Genomic DNA, 16,070 nt, shown 5'->3' on the forward strand with positions numbered 1-16,070 from the left:
CCAAAGTCTTACAGGAATTTTTTTAATTTGTTTGCTTTTTTTTCCCGAGATACCTGTACCTTCAGGTGCAATTCCATGCCAAACCACAAGAAGAATGAAAGCCCAGGGCTTCCCCTGAGCTCTGACTTCCACTGGCATTTGGGACAAAAGTAAAATCTTCCCAAGGCTGGTTAAGAACTTCCTGCTGATTCACATTTCACACAGAGCCTGTACTTAATCCTCACCCTCACACCAGCGCTCAGAGTGCCGGGAGAGTGCCGAGCCCAGCTGTAAGGACAGCACCTACAGAGAACAGCCCAGTGACTGGTAAGTACTGCTGCTCTGTGGCAGTTTGGACTCTCAAGGTTATGGTGATCTGGGAGTTTTTTCACAATTGAGGACTGCAAATTGGAATTATCCAATTTGAGTAGTCTTGATATTTTAGGCTTTTTCTTTATAATCTTCTTAGGCTATAGGACGAGAGGGAAAGAGGACCTCTTGGCATCATGCTTATCAAATCCCAACTTCCATGACATAAGTAGGTTAGGGATCAAATGGGAGATCTTTCTGAATGAGATCAAAGAGCTAAATTGAACAGGTATGCATAGGTGTGGGGCCTGTCTGTTTATTTGGGGCCAGTGACAGGAGTATAGCAATCTCCATTCCTTATTATTTTTTAAATAGGGTCTCTGTGTAGCCCTGGCTGCCCTAGAACTCACAGAGATCTCCCTACTTCCACCTACCAAGTGCTGGGGTTAAAGCCATATGCCACCATACCCCTCACATTCTCCTTTCTTGAATAGGCAGAAGTGCACAAACCTGAAGGTCAATTTTCAAGTTAGAATTTTGGCTCCTTTTCTGAATTCTTAATTCGGCAAAGACAAGTTGCTTAATCTTTCTAATAAGTGTTTCCTTGTTTGTGGCTGGATGTTACAGCATCATAAAAATAATTTAAGCTTTAGTGTTGTGATGAGGATCTGAGTGCACACTGTTTATAAGTATCTGGAATGTATTATGTTTCCCATAAATGCTAGCAATTATTAACAAGCATACAACCATAGACTATATGGGACAGACAGGATTAGGTAGCTAGTGTTTCTGGTAACTGAACACCTATGATATGCTCTTAATAAGATTGTTCCACTGATGCTCACAGCAATTCTCAGAGTGGAGGCATGGAAAGGTACTGTACTACTGTAGTGGATTGAAAATCCCATCTTTCCTTATTGATGGGGAAGAAATTTAAATCCAGACTCCACAGTTAGCATACCAAGCCATCACATCCTACAACTTCATCTGTTGTGTCCTTTTGTGGTGGGTGGGGGAAGACAGAAGAGCAGTCCCCAGAGCAGCATCAGAGCCCTTCATGGGTATTATAGGGCTAGATGGGTATCATTGGACTTTGCCATTCACGGTGCACAAGGAGAGTAGATGTCATTGGAAATATCCATGAGCATCCATGTGGAGCCCAGTGAGTTCTGCCTGGGGGAACTTGACACACTTCACCTTACTCTTTCTCTCCTCAGCGGAGGTTTCCATTTGTGAAATAAGCCCCCTCAGAACAGGCTAGTTCAGAGACCCCACGTCACAAAGTGCGAGTACCTTCAGTGCTCAGTGCCTGGAGTAAGTACCTTCAGTACTCAGTGCCTGGAGTTAGTACCTTCAGTGCTCAGTGCCTGGAGTAAGTACCTTCAGTGCTCAGTGCCTGGAGTAAGTACCTTCAGTACTCAGTGCCTGGGGTGCTTGCACTCTCCCTGGCTTCGCTCAGAGCTCTGGTGCTGGGCAAGGATTAAGCATGGATTCTGTACAAACTGTAAAGCATCAGGATGTTCTCAGACTAGTGTTATTGGGAAGATTTTATCCTTCCCCTTTACAAACAATAGGGGCTTTAAAAACAATTGTGTATTTTATCAGGAAAAACAAACTTTCTTTTTTTTTTTTTTTCAAAGAAGAGCCTCCAAACATTTTCCAGTAAACACATTGCTTTAAAATGTGTCGCTCACAACCGTTCTCCCTTCAAGAGCTGCAGGATCCAGGTTCCGCGCACCATCACTCGCCAGGTTCACCGCTGCATGGGTGGACGGCTGTCTGTCGTGCAGAGGCCAGAGGAAAGGAAGGGCGTGTTGAAAAGCATTTCTTCTTAATGACTTCTCTAGGCAGTGACATTCTCACATTGAAAAAAAGCCCAGGGTATTTATTAAAAAATAGAATTTCAAAATAGCCTCGGCTAGCCTCAAACTCATCGCGTAACTGAGGCTAGCCTTGGGCATGTGATCTTCCTGCCTCTACTTCTCAAGTGTTGGAATTACAGATGTGGCCAGAAAGTCATGCTTTTGACACAAAATTCTCAAGGGTAATTTGAAAATGCACATTATAATTTGTAATTATTTGTGCCTTTAGAATGAAGGGTAAAGTATTAAGCAGGGTATCTTGTGAATTCTTGTACAAAGCTGTTCTTCAATGGAGTAAGGGCCTTTGGGCTCTCTAGCTTGGCATTCCATCCAAAGGAATGTGCCCATCACACCAGGTGAGGGCCAAGGGTGCCAGTTCTTCAACTATGCCCTAAGATGGCCCAGAAAGGTAGTGATTTGCTGAGATGGTCACCTCTGCTCCTGCTCAGGACACCTCAAGACAGGAAAAACTCCCCCTGCCCAGGGGTGGGGGGAGTGGCCGTGGTGGCAGGGATTGAACACACCAGCAAAGGGGACTGAATGGGCTGATGGTAATTAAGGACAACAGGAAAGGAGTAGTCACACCAGGACAGAGGGATGGAAACAATCCGCTGCCTTCTTCCCTAATTGCCCCAGACTCCCTGATGCCCCCTTTTTCAGGGCCTTCCATTTTGAGGAGTTACTAATTCAAGGTAGAGGTTGGCCATAGACACAGTCCTAGTTCTCAAGACCCCATCAGGCCTGCAGCCCTCACCCTGTGGAAATCCCTTCCACCTCTCAGTCCCCTAATCAGTGGTTCTCAGCCTTCCTAAGGCTGTGGCCCTTTTAATACAGTTTCTCATGTTGTGGTGACCCCCAACCATAAAACTATTTTCATTGCTGCTTTGTAACTGTAATTTTGCTACTGTTATGTACAGCAATGTGAACATCCCATATGCAGGATATCTGATATACAACCCTCTAAAAGGGGATGTGACCCACAGGTTGAGAACCACTGCCCTACATGGACACGGATAATGGACGGCAGCTTTCTAGGGCAAGACTTAGTTAATTCAGCTTCCCTGGGTTAGTCTTGGGGTCAGTACCAGGAAATCTTGAGAACTGCTACTTGGCTAGCAGAGACACTTGAAGAACAGGGGCCCTGGGCCTTGCTCATGAGGTTCCATTTGGAGAAAGCAAGCCCAAGATGTAAAGAGGGCTTATCATGGCTGCCTCTCAATAGTCTGTGACCCATGGTCTTCTGCCCTCTGTGTTGATCTCTCTGGTGTCGCCTGCCTCCCTGGGTTCCCCTTTTGTGGCCACATGGGGCCGGGACAGGGAGGACTACCCTTGCGGTCGTTTTCACAGCTTCTCCCCAGATCACCTATCGGGTGAGCTCAGTCTCCCTGCATTTGTCCTCATCACCATAGCTACCGTCATCTTTGGGGTACAGTGAGGGAACACATTAACAAAGATCTAGAGATGGAGAGGCTGGCTCAGTCAGTAAAGGGTTTGCAGCTCGACCATGAGGACCTGACTCCCCTCCACAGAATCCACACTGAAAGGTGGGATGTGGTGGCATTCTTGTAATAGCAGTAAAGGCAGAAATAGGCAGATTCCTGGAGCCTGCTGGCCAGCCAGGTGAGCTCCAGGCCGACGAGAGACCCTGTCTCAAAAACAAGTTGGATATCACCCGTGGAACTACACCCATGGTTGACCTCTGGACTCCAGACACATAATACAGACAGAAAAGACAAGATCCAGAATTGGTGAGGCCTGTCATGACTTCTGATGGTGCCATAGTTAGTCACTGTGGCCACTGACAGCTGGAGGCTAACTTTTGTCTAACCCTCTTATGACAGGTAAGAAGAGCCATCCAGATGGAAGCCAGACCTCCAAAGAGTCCAGGTACCTAAGGGATGTAAGGTCAGAAGGAAACATCTTTCCACCAAAAATGATGAACAAGGTCCATCTGGTTACCCAGGGCACAGACATCACACAGTCATCAGTGTCTGTTTTGTAGCGATGACAGATACAATTCTGGAACAGTGACTCTTGGGCTAGAGAAAGCAGAGGCTGTTGGATTCACTTATTATTTGTAAAAGTTGAGTTATTGCCAGGCGGTGGTGACGCATGCCTTTAATCCCAGCACTTGGGAGGCAGAGGCAGGCAGATCTCTGTGAGTTCGAGGCCAGCCTGGTCTCCAAAGTGAGTTCCAGGAAAGGTGCAAAGCTACACTAGAAACCCTGTCTCAAAAAAACAAAACAAAAAACAAACAAACAAACAAACAAAAAAGTTGAATTATCTAGAAATTTAGCATTTTCTGATTTTCATTGGCTCAGTGTTCCACTTGTATCTTGGAGACAGTGCTGTTAATAAATTACAGCCCAGCTAAGACTAAGATATATTCCCTTAATTTTGCATAAAATTCTCACTTAAGCTGCCTAAGTTGCTGTTAGGGCTTATTAGGAAGACAGCTCAGTACACATTGTGCAAACACTCAGTACACATTGCTTATACACTCACATAATTCACTCCAGGAAAGTGGTTAAAACAGCAGAATTTAGGATGTAGCAACTTGAAAACAAATCATCCCATTCAACTCTAAAATGTTTACAAAGCCATTGCCCTAAGTCTGTGTGTTTCAGGTTGTGGGGATCTATTCAGATGAGTCATTGTGCTCAAGGAACTTATAATCTACTGAGAAATTGGGAGAAACACAGGCAAGTAGCTGCATAGAGAACTTTAGCTTGGCACACATAATCCGGCCACAGTGTAAACATGAAATAGAAACAAAGTGCTGTGGAAACTGCTAATGGGAATCCAGAGAAGTCTTATGGAGAAGTTGTTTGAGCTGCATCTTATCATGTGTGCTTACTTTTTAAATTTATATATATATATATATATCCGGTGTATATATGTGTTCAGGTGGATGTGTGTACATGTGTGTGCATGTGGAATGTTGAGTGTCTTCCTTATCATTCTCCACCTTATTGCTTAAGTCAGGGTCATGTACTCAACCTGAAACCCAGTGATTCAGCTTGGATAACTGGCCAATGAGCTCCAGAGATCTGCTGTTCTCTGCCTCTCCATCCCCAATGCTGAGGTTAAAATGCATGGCACCATACCCGGCTTATGTGGGTCCTGAGAATCCATGCTTGGATCCTCATACTTAGGTAGTAGACACTGAACTATCTTCCCAGTCCTCTGTGAAAAGGACTTTGGAGAGCTGAGATTTTACATTTTTTACATATATTTTTAATTAAAATGTAATCATATCTCTTCCCCTTCTTCCCTTTGTTCTCTCTTAGGCTCTCCTTCACCCCTTCTCTAATTGACAATCTTTTTTTCTTTGATTTCTTAGTGTTATAAACATGCATGCACACACACACACACACACACACACACACACACACATAAATACATACAACTGCTGAGTCTGTGTTTGTTGTTTATGTGTATATACTTTCAGGGCTGATGCCTTTGTAGTGGGCAGCCAGTTAAGGAGCTCATCCCTGTGAGATGCTAACTCTCCTTCTCTCAGCAGTCATTAGTTACTTGTGGGTCTTTGTATTGGGGTCATACTCCGTGAGATGTCCCCTTCAGGATTGGCAAGTCTCTTGAGACTGCCATTGTTTGGGTCTTACTTAGGCTGCCATTTCTAGGGGACAGTTTCACAGTAGACTTCCTGGGCCTCTGGCTCTTGCTTCCTTTCTGCCCCTTCTCCCTGATGTACCTGCTGGGGCTGAGGTGGCCACAGCCCATTGAGCTCTCACTGGGTCCAGGTGTGGCTTTCTGTAATGCTCTCCATTTGCTCTAAAGGGAGGCTTCCTTGGTGAAAGGTTCTACTTGTCTGTGGTAACAAGGATATGTTGTAGGATGCGGTTAGGAATTATGGTGGAGGTTCCCTTCTAAGATGCGTGGCCTCACTAGCCCCAGGTGGTTGGCTAGAGTTCTAGCACCAGGCATGAGTTCCCTCCGAGAAAAGGAAACCCATATTACCAGAAGAGATGGTGAGACCCAAAGCATGGGAGTGGTACAGAGGCAGGATGTGTCAGAGCAGAATGGTGCCATTTGGTAGGATGGGGGTGAGGGAGGTTGAGGACGCCAGACCTTGGCCTCCTATGACTAGAGCATTTTGAGCACAGACTTGGCGTGATTATGCATTTTAGGCTGGCCCACCATTTACTAGCTTTGCTGTGGTTTATGCGTGCATCTATTTGAGGTGGATAGTCTGGTAAGTTTCAGTAGACCTATTCACCTGGGCAAGCTTTACCACAACCAAGACAGTGAATGTCTCCCTCACACTCAACTTTGCCTATGCCTTGTTGTAATCCTTCTTTTCAACACCCAGTCCTTTGTCCCATGGCCTGGCTTTCTGTCACTCTGCTTGCTAGAGTTTTGCAAAAATGTGGACACACAGTAGACACTGTCATCTGGCTTCTTCTATGCAGCCTAATTCTCTAATTCATAGTTGATATTCAGCCATGGCATTGTCTTGGGCCCTTTTCCCTTTTCCATTGTATGGGCATGTCATAACTGGGTGGTTCACTCACCATCTGGAAACATTAGGGTGCTTTCTGTCTTTATTCATCATAAAAAGATCATATGAACATCTGTGTTTATATATAAATGTATATGCATATACATATATGCACATACAGTACATGTGTGTGTGTCATGTATGTACACATGTGTGTGCATATGTGTATATATGCACACACACATGTACAAGTGGAGCCCAGAGGTTGGCATCAGGTGTTTCATTTATATTCTTTTAATTTACTTAGGAGTAGAGCAGCTGGGTCATATTGTAGAACTATGTTTAGCTTTTTTCAAATGCTTTTGATATTTTAGAAATCTTTAGAGGTGTAATTGACATACAGTAGGTCCCTATGTTTAAATCTACAATTAGATAAGGTTTGCCCTGTAGAAATACCATAAAGTGGGACTGTTGACCATAGTAGAATATTTGCCTAGCATTCATGATGCCTTAGGCTAAATTCCAAACATTGTCAAATTTAAATAAATAAATAAGTACCACAAACTATCACCTCAATGCAGATAATGAGCGTGACCATCAACCCTGTCTCCCTCTCTGCCATACATTTCCTAGGCATTTCCTAGGCAACCACAGATCTTCTTTCTCTATATATTAAAGCTAATTTGTTACTCTAGAATTTTACATAAATAAAATCATAAATTATGAATACTCTTTGGGTTCTTCCTTCTTTCATTTTCTTTGGAGACAGGGTCTCATGTAGTCCAGACTAGCCTCAAACAGCCTCCTGATCCTCCTGCTTCCATCTCCCCAGCATCACATACATGTACCACCATGCTCTGTTGATATGTTGCTGGTGATGGAACTCATACATACTAGGTAAACATGTGGTTATATATTGTGTCCCCAAATATTTTATTCAGCCTAATAAAGCTTATTTGAGAATCAGAGGGAAAACCCAGCCACTATATTAAAAACAGAAGTAAGGCAGTGGTAGCACATGCCTTTAATCCCAGCATTTGGGAGGCAGAGATCCATCTGGATCTTTGAGTTCAAGCCTACACTGGGAACAGAGCCAGGCATGGTGGCACACACCTTTAATTCCAGCACTAGTTAACCGTAGAGGTCTGGAGGTCTGTACAGACAGACAGGAAGTGACAGAGCTGGGCAGAAAGAAGAAGTGATATAGCTGGACAGAGAAAGGAAGTGAGATGGCAAGGACAGAAAGACATATAGGGGTGGGTATGCAGGAAGTAGCTCTCTCTGGAAGCTGAGGAGTTGGTGTGGTGAGGTCGGCTGTGGCTTGTCCTATTCCCTGATCTCTTGGCTTTCGCCCCAATATCTGGCTCTGTCTTTTTTAATAATACTGTTTAGCAATTTGTCTTACACACAACCACTTTGCCAACTGAGCTATATTCCCAGCAACTAATTTAACACTAAAAATAAACTTTTGAGATTCACCTATGTTGTTTCATATATAAGTAGTTTGTTTCTTTTTCATTCCTAAGTAGTAGTCCTGTGCATAAGTCTATCACAATTCATTGGTCCACTGACCTACAGTGAACTGGCTTGCTTCCAGTCTTTATGATAAGTAAAGCTGCCATAGACATTTGTGAAAAACCTGTATGTGATAACACTTACCTTAACTTTAGAGCATTTAATTTGTTTGTTGTGATGCGAGGGATTAACTCAGAACTGTTCACATGCTAGGTAGGCACTCAGCCTCTGAGCTACAGCCCTAACTTTTCTTTAACTTTGCACCGTGTTTAAGGAAAAGTGCACCGTTTAGTGAGATGGAGTGCATTCACAATGCTGTACACCACAGCATCTACCTAATTCTAACGCATCCTCATCACTCTAGAATAACAGTCCTTATCCAGGAGGCAGTTCCTCCCACCCACCCCCCAGTGCATGTCAGCCAGCTGTCTGCCACTGACACAGACAAGCATCTTCTCCCATTCTCATTTGCTGGACCAACTTAATGGTTTGTAGAGCCCAACTTCAGTGTTTTGTGTGTGAATGCACAGTGATTCTAGAAGGGTTTTGTGAAGGACAGATTTTGTACTCTGTCCATGGAATGACTTTGGCCACTGATGTGTGGGTTTATTTCTGGATTCTCTGTTCTATTAGCTTGGTCTGTGTGTCTGTCTTCACACCATGCTCTTGATTCTTACAGGTTTGTAGAAAGATTCTTTTTTTTAAAATATATATTCATATTTCTTTTATGTGTATGAGTGTTTTGCTAGCATGTCTGTATATATACTATGTGCATACTCAGTGCATGTATGTGCATCTTGTGCATGCCTGGTACACAGGGAGGCCAGACATGAGTATTGGATTCCCAGAAATTGGAGTTACAGCCAGTTGTGAGCTGCCATGTATGCACCACATGTGAATTAAACTTGGGTCCTTTGCAAGAGCAGCAAGTGCTCTTAACTACTGAGCCATCTCTCCATCTCTCCAACCCTGTAAGGCTTGGTGTTATTTGCTTCTTTTGGAGATCTGAATACTCTATACTTTTCAACATTGTTTTGGCTATTCAAGGCTATTGAGAAATCTAATAGTATGAATGAGCTTTTTCCATTTATGAAAAATGCATTAGAATTCAGATAAAAAATTGCATTGAATCTGTAGATTGCTTTTGGGGTAATTTCTAATATGTCATTATTAGAACTATTGTCTTTCAATACATGAATGTGGGAATGGGATGATTTCCATTTATTTATCTTGTCTTAAATTCTAGCAATTTTCAGTATATTAGTCTTTCACCACTTTGGTTAAATTTATCTCTATGTATTTTGTTTGGGGAGGTTCTATGATAAATGGAAATACTTTATTTTCACTTTCAGATTATCTGTTGCCACTTTATAGAAATATGAGAGATGTTGTATAGTGACTCTACTTACCACTGAATTTGTTCATTAGCTCTTAGATTCTACCACAGGATATTGTCAACTGTAAAGATAGTTTTACTTCTTTCCAGTTCAGATGCATGCTCAACTGCTCTGCATAGGGTAAATGCGAACATTTTTCTCTTGCTCATAAGCTTAGAGAAAATGTCATAGTCTTCAGTGTTATTTACAGATCTAAAACAAAAGTAGATAACTTGGATTTGGTTGAAGGAACTTCCTTCTCTTTCTAGTTGACCGAAGTTTCTGTCACAAAGAGCTGTGCTGTGCACAGGAGAACAGGACCAGCCAGTCTGCCGCTGTGCTCTATAAATGCCAATCAGGTTAAGCCATCGGTGACGTTGCTCAAGCCGCTGAATCCTGACTGATTTTTCCCTTCTGTGTTTTCTCTGTTATTGAGAGAAGGCTTTCTAAATCGGTGACTGCCATTTTGTTATTGTTTCTAATTTTTCTTTGTGGATTTCATATCATACATCTTGATTCCATTCATCTCCCCATCCCTTTGCATCTGCTCTCTGCCCTTGTAACCAACCACCCCCAAAATAAAACAAAAGGAAATTTAAAAGAAAAGAAAAAGAAAAATCTCATTGTGGAAGCTGTAATGTGCGCCCTTTAGTCCATTCTCTTTACTAGCAAGTGTTCATTGCAGTGAGTCATTGGTCTGGTTCAAGGCCTCTGGTTTCTGCTACACTATTAATACTGGGTCCTCACTGGGACTCCTTTTGGATCTCCTGTTGTTGCCCTGTGTCGTGGAGATCCTGTAGCTTTGGGTCTGCAGGACCAGTCCCTTCAAGTGCTCCAGCAGATCACAGATGGGGTAGATGTTGGATGGGCCAACTCATAGCCCTGGTTCTGGGCTTGGATGGTTGCTGGGTTGGTCAGCTTGCCAGCTCTACCTCATCCTCACCAGCAAGGTGAGCTCTCCAATGCTACCCTGGCTAGCTCACCCAGTGCAATACACAGCAAGGGATGGGGCCAGTTCTCTTGCTCTCATGCCCTTAGGGCTGGTTCACCCACACCTGTGCCGCCAGGGCCAGCTCTACTGTGTTGCCCAGACTGTGTGCAGGGGCCACTCTCCTGAGTGCTACCGCTGGTAAGAGGCAGGGCCACCATGCCACCATATGGCAGATGAGGGGCAAGGCCAGATCCTCCATACTGATGTCTCCTCCCCCCCACTCCCCGTGGGTTCACCCACACCCCTGTCAACAGGGTCATCTTTACTGTGCTGCCCAAGTGAGGTCCAGGCCAACTCTCTGGAATGTTTCAGTTGGTGGAGGGCTGGGTTAGCTCCCCCCGCCTGCCTCAGGTGGTGAGAAGCAAGGGGGAGGGTGCCTTTCATTCAGAATATGTCTATTTTTCCTTGTAATTTTGCTTCATGTTTGAAGCTCCGTTACTGGGTACATATATGTTTACTGTTATTGTATCTTCTTGGGATTAAAACTCCTATATTATTATAAAATGGTCTTCTTTGATTTCTGGTACTATCCCTTGCTTTGGAGTCTGCATGATATACCATAGCTAGTCTGCTTTCTCATGACTTGGGCTAACGCTGTGTATTGTGCTGCCTAGGGTTTTGTTTGTTTGTTTGATGAGCTAGAGTCATCTGAGAAGAGGGAAATCAGTTTAAGAGAATGCCCCCACCCTATTGGCCTGCTAGGGGCATTTTCTTGCTAATGATTGATGTGGGAGGGCCCAGCCCATTGTGGGTGGTGCCAACCCTGGGCAGATGGTCTTGACTTGTATAAGAGAAGGCTGAGCAAGCCATGGGGAACAAGCCTGTAAGCAGCATCCTCCATGGCTTCTGCTTCAGTTCCTGCGCCAGGTTCCTGCCTTGAGCTCTTGCCCTGCCCTCCCGCAGTGATGGAGGAGCTGAAGGACCCCTCCCCAGGGTGCTCTTGCTCCTGGTGTCTTATCACAGCAGTGGATCCCTGAGACGTGCATCTTTCTTTTACTTGTGCCTCTTACACTTATGTGGTTCTTAGAGGCAGCATAGAGTTGGGTTTTGCTATTTTATCCAATTTGACAACTTCCTTTTAATTCAGATGTCTGTACTATTTAAATTTTATGTGACTGTTGTGCTCAGGCTTGACAGTACCATATTGCTGTTTTCTATTTTTCTCATTTGCCATCCCCTCCTACACACACACACACACACACACACACACACACACACACCACCACCACCACCACCACCACCACCACCACCACCTTTTCTGCTTTCTTTTGAGTTAATTGCGCACTTTTAATTTTACTTCATCAATCTTATTAGCTTATAAAACTGTGCTATATTATTTTAGCCTATATTAAATACTATATTTAATGTTACTTTCATGTTTGTATATTTTTAAACATACAACAGCCTAACCCCAAGTAATGGGATATTGGTTCACAAATAATCCAGTGACATTACAGAGATGTAATCTCATTTTTCTTCCTTAGCCTTTACTCTGCTATTGGAATTCACATTATTCATACACTATTATAATCTGCACAATGCATGCTATTTTTGTTTAGCTAGTTGAATTATTGAATGCTTTAAATAATAAAAATCACCTCACACATTTAGCCTTGTACTTTCCAGTTCTGCATGCCTCTGATACATTCTAAGGGATTTTCTTTAGGATCATTTCTGAGAGTGGAAGTTTCCTGATGATGAAACTCTTAAAAAATTTGTATATCTGAAAATGTCTCCAAATTGCTTCCATGTTTAAAACATATTTTTGCTGCTTATAGAACTTTGAATGACAGCTTTTCTTCAGTGCTGTATAATGGTTTGCATTTTCTTGTTTATATTTGTAACAAGAAATTAAGCAGTTATGGCTGGAGAGATAGATGGCTCAGCAGTGAAGAGCATTGGCTGTTCTTCCAGAGAACCTGGGTCTGGTTGCCAGCACCCACATGGAGGCTCACAACCATCTGTAACTCCACTTTCAGGGCATACAGCATCCCCTTCTGGCCCTCTCTAGCACCAGGCATGCATGTGGTACACAGACATGTATGCAGGCAAACCACTCTTACACGTAAATAGAATTTTAAAAAGAAACAGAGCATTTTGTTGCTTATCCTTGCTGTGTATGGACTGTCTTTTCTCCACTGCCTGCTTTTGAGATGTTTTTCTGGTGACATGGTTTTGAGTAGCTTGATTTTGAGGAACTTTGGGGTGTGTTTGTTTTCCCGTATCTTGTGTTTCATGAGGTTCATTGAATTGATTGGGTTTTGATTTATAGCTTTAAGTTTGTAAAATTTTTAGAATTGTTTCTTCAAAAAAAATTTTTTTTGCCTTTCCCCCCTCTTTTTTAAGGGATCCCAGCTACTTGCGTACTGGACCACTTGAGACTGACCCTGGTGTGTGGGCTCTCTTTTCATGCTTTGGACTTTACTGTCTTGTTCTGATATTCCCTATTGCTATGAGTCTGGGTACACCTCTGTAGTATTCTATTTTCTCTCACAGCCCATGGCTTCCTCCAGATGCCACTGGTTTCTTCTCCCAGAGTTCACTTTGGGTCTTTCTAACTCATGTATCTCCCAGGATCTGACAATAGCAGTAGATGTCTCGGTAAATCTCTGGCATGTCTAAGATAGTGCCAGTTCAAGGTCTGCCTTGATTGATTAGTTATTAGTTATTACACATCACTTCTGTCTGCCTCCTCTGCATGACTAGCACCTTTGACCGCTTGCCAGACATTACAAATTTTACCTTATTGGGACTGAATATTTTTTATTCTTGTAAATCTTAAGTTTCTTGGGAACAACTTGATCTTCTAGACTTGCCTTTCTGATTAGTTAGGTGGGTCTGGCACAGTCCTCCATGCTCTACCCAATGTCCCATGAATTACAACCTTTTCCAGCAGAGCTGGAGGGAATGAGCGTTTTTCTTGTTCTTGGCGGGTGCTCTAATCTTTTCTGATCCTTCTGTGGTACACACATGTGCAGATCAATAGTCCTGGTATGTAAGGAGTGTGTGTGTGTGTGTGTGTGTGTGTGTGTGTGTGTGTGTGCGCGCGCGCGTGCGCGCATGCTTGCAAACATAGTTTAACAAATAAAAACAGAAATACCTGATGTGGAAACTGGGGTGGCAGAAGCCATAAAGAGGCTCTAAATATGAACTGTTTCCTTATAATTCCTGGAATTAACAGCAGTTATTATATTATTGTTATTGTTATTGTTATTTTGTAGTTTCTAAACTGTCTAAATAAAATGAGACTACCCTCTGTTAGGAAAACAGTGCTGTTAAAATTGTGGTTAAGGGCACATTTTACTCTCACATCACAGGCTGTAAGTCTGGTTTGCCTTTGGGTTTAGAAAAGACAGACCTTATCAAAGGCTCAAAGCCTGTTGGGTGAAAATGGAGTCCGGGTTGTGTAATAGAGCAGCTGAGACCTGGTCTCTGGTCATGTTGCTGAGGCCTCTCTACTGAACTTCCTTCTCTGTGGCCACTCCTCCTCTTCCCATAACAGAGAGAATAGTGCCACCGGCCTCTTTTCCACCAGACTGGGTCTGCTTTGATTCGCTGTGTCAAAGGCTGATTCACACATTACCTCACTCTCAAAATGAGAATGGAAATAACGCTTTGCTCACACCTAGGGACCCAGGGCCAAACTGCAGAGGCGAGTCAGGCTGGTGTGCCCTGAACGAAGCTGCCTCTAACCGCTTCCAAATGAAGGCCCTGGCTGCTGTTCTCTTGGTCTGGTGTTGGGGTGTGGGGTTGGGGGTGGGGAAGCAGCTATTGTGTGTGTTCTTTTGAATAACTGAATAATTTGAAGTTAAACAATGTTTCCCAAAGGAAGCCGTTCTTTTCTGAAATTTATGAGAGAACAAACTGAATCCTCTTCACTTTCTTTTATTAGGCAAACAATTTACATTTGATTATGAAAATGAAACCCCCAAACAAGATTACTTCATTAAGTCTCCGCCTCCTCAGCTTTTCTTCTCTGCAGTAAGTGATCACTGGTTTAACCAGCCTCCCACCAGCCTCAGGAGCATGTGAAAAAAGTCCCTGCTCTTCTTCTGAGTTAACTGAACAGCAAAACCTTTTCATTTTTCAGACCTCCTGGAAAAAGCGACTTTTTATCCTGTCCCAGAATGGGGGAAAGGGCCTGAGTCTTTCCTATTACAAAGACCATCAACATCGAGGCTCCATCGAACTAGATCGGTGTGTATCCAAACCAGGAAACCTGTACAACTGCAAATGTGCCCAAGTCAGCCGCTAAACAAGCTACACAGAAATGTAGCCCTGAGCATCTGACCAAAAGCCTGACCTGCCAGAGCATCGTGTCTCTAGAAGAACTGAGATAATGAGTGGTTGGGTAAAAGTGAAGTTGTTACTTCATATTGCACGTTATAGCCACTGGGTAAAAGTGAAGTTGTTACTTCATATTGCACATTATAGCTGCTGGGTAAAAGTGAAGTCGTTACTTCATATTGCACGTTATAGCTGCTGGGTAAAAGTGAAGTCGTTACTTCATATTGTACGTTATAGCCGCTAAATCTCTAAGTCCTACGCATTGGGTTGAGGGCTTTGTCTCAGTTTTTGTTTGAGATAGAGCTCCTGAAATCCAATTTCATAGCGCCAAAGCAGAGTTTAAGAAATATTTAGATAAAGTATACTTTGTCTTTTCTTCAGAAGTCACGTACCAGAAATATTGGAAAATATAGTGATTTGTGGACTCAGAAATCCAACCCAAGTAGAAAGTTCTGAACTGAATTTCCAGCAGAACAGTATTTTCAATTACTGATGAACCAGATCCAGAGTTATCTTCTAAAATAGAAAGAATTCAAATGAGATTTATGACGTGAACTAGACAGTCTTTAAAATGTGGGTCAATGAAATCTCCAGTTTCGTTCTAATTTAAAACAGGAGTCTGTTTTTATCTTAAGTTGCTCTCCATATCAGCTTAGTTGCTTTGTGTCTGCTGCAGAAGCACCACCATAGAAGTCGGTATAAATAGCCAGGAGAAGATGCAGTCTGTGCAGAGGATGTTCAAATGCCACCCTGATGAGGTGATGTCCATCAGAACCATGAACAGGGACTACTTCCTCATTGGCCATGATAGGTGAGCAGTAAGATGACAATGTGCCACGTGCTGTGTGTGGAGAAAAGCATTATAACCTATAGACAATAAACAGGCCGTAAATTGGAACCAGACTGTACAAGCAAAGCAACAGTCTTCATTGTGTGCTAAAATGGCTGTGTGTGTGCGCATGTGTGTGTGTGCAGGTGTGTGTGCATATGTGTGTGGCTATATGTGTGAGTGTGTGTGCATGTGTGTGGCCGCACATGTGAGAGTGTGTGCACACGTGTGTGTGCATGTGGAGGCCAGAGGACAACCTTGGCTGTCATTCCTCAGGAGCTGTCTACTTTGTTTTTTTGACACAGGGCCCCTCACTGGACTTGAATTAGGCTGGCTTGCCAGAGAGCTGCAGGATCTGCTGCCTGCCTCTGCCTCCCTCCCCAGCTGGTGTTGCAAACACTCCACCATGCCTGGCTTTTCTGTAGGGATTAAATTCAGATCCTCACGGCCTCATGTCAAG

At 43.4% G+C, this 16,070-nt stretch overlaps 1 protein-coding gene across 1 annotated transcript in view; it reads left to right on the forward strand.

Moving 5' to 3' along the window:
• Nucleotides 1-218: 218 nt before the first annotated feature.
• Plekhs1 (pleckstrin homology domain containing S1) overlaps nt 219-16,070 on the forward strand; it is a 31,897-nt gene continuing 16,045 nt past the window's right edge. Inside the window, exons 1-4 of the mRNA XM_036206367.1 lie at nt 219-306; nt 14,387-14,475; nt 14,585-14,691; nt 15,458-15,592. Coding sequence (XP_036062260.1) covers nt 15,498-15,592 — 95 coding nt within the window. The 5' untranslated portion in view covers nt 219-306; nt 14,387-14,475; nt 14,585-14,691; nt 15,458-15,497. The remainder of the gene's footprint in view (nt 307-14,386; nt 14,476-14,584; nt 14,692-15,457; nt 15,593-16,070) is intronic.

The sequence above is a fragment of the Onychomys torridus genome, chromosome 1 (assembly GCF_903995425.1).
Source record: "Onychomys torridus chromosome 1, mOncTor1.1, whole genome shotgun sequence".
Classification (NCBI taxonomy): Eukaryota; Metazoa; Chordata; class Mammalia; order Rodentia; family Cricetidae; genus Onychomys; species Onychomys torridus.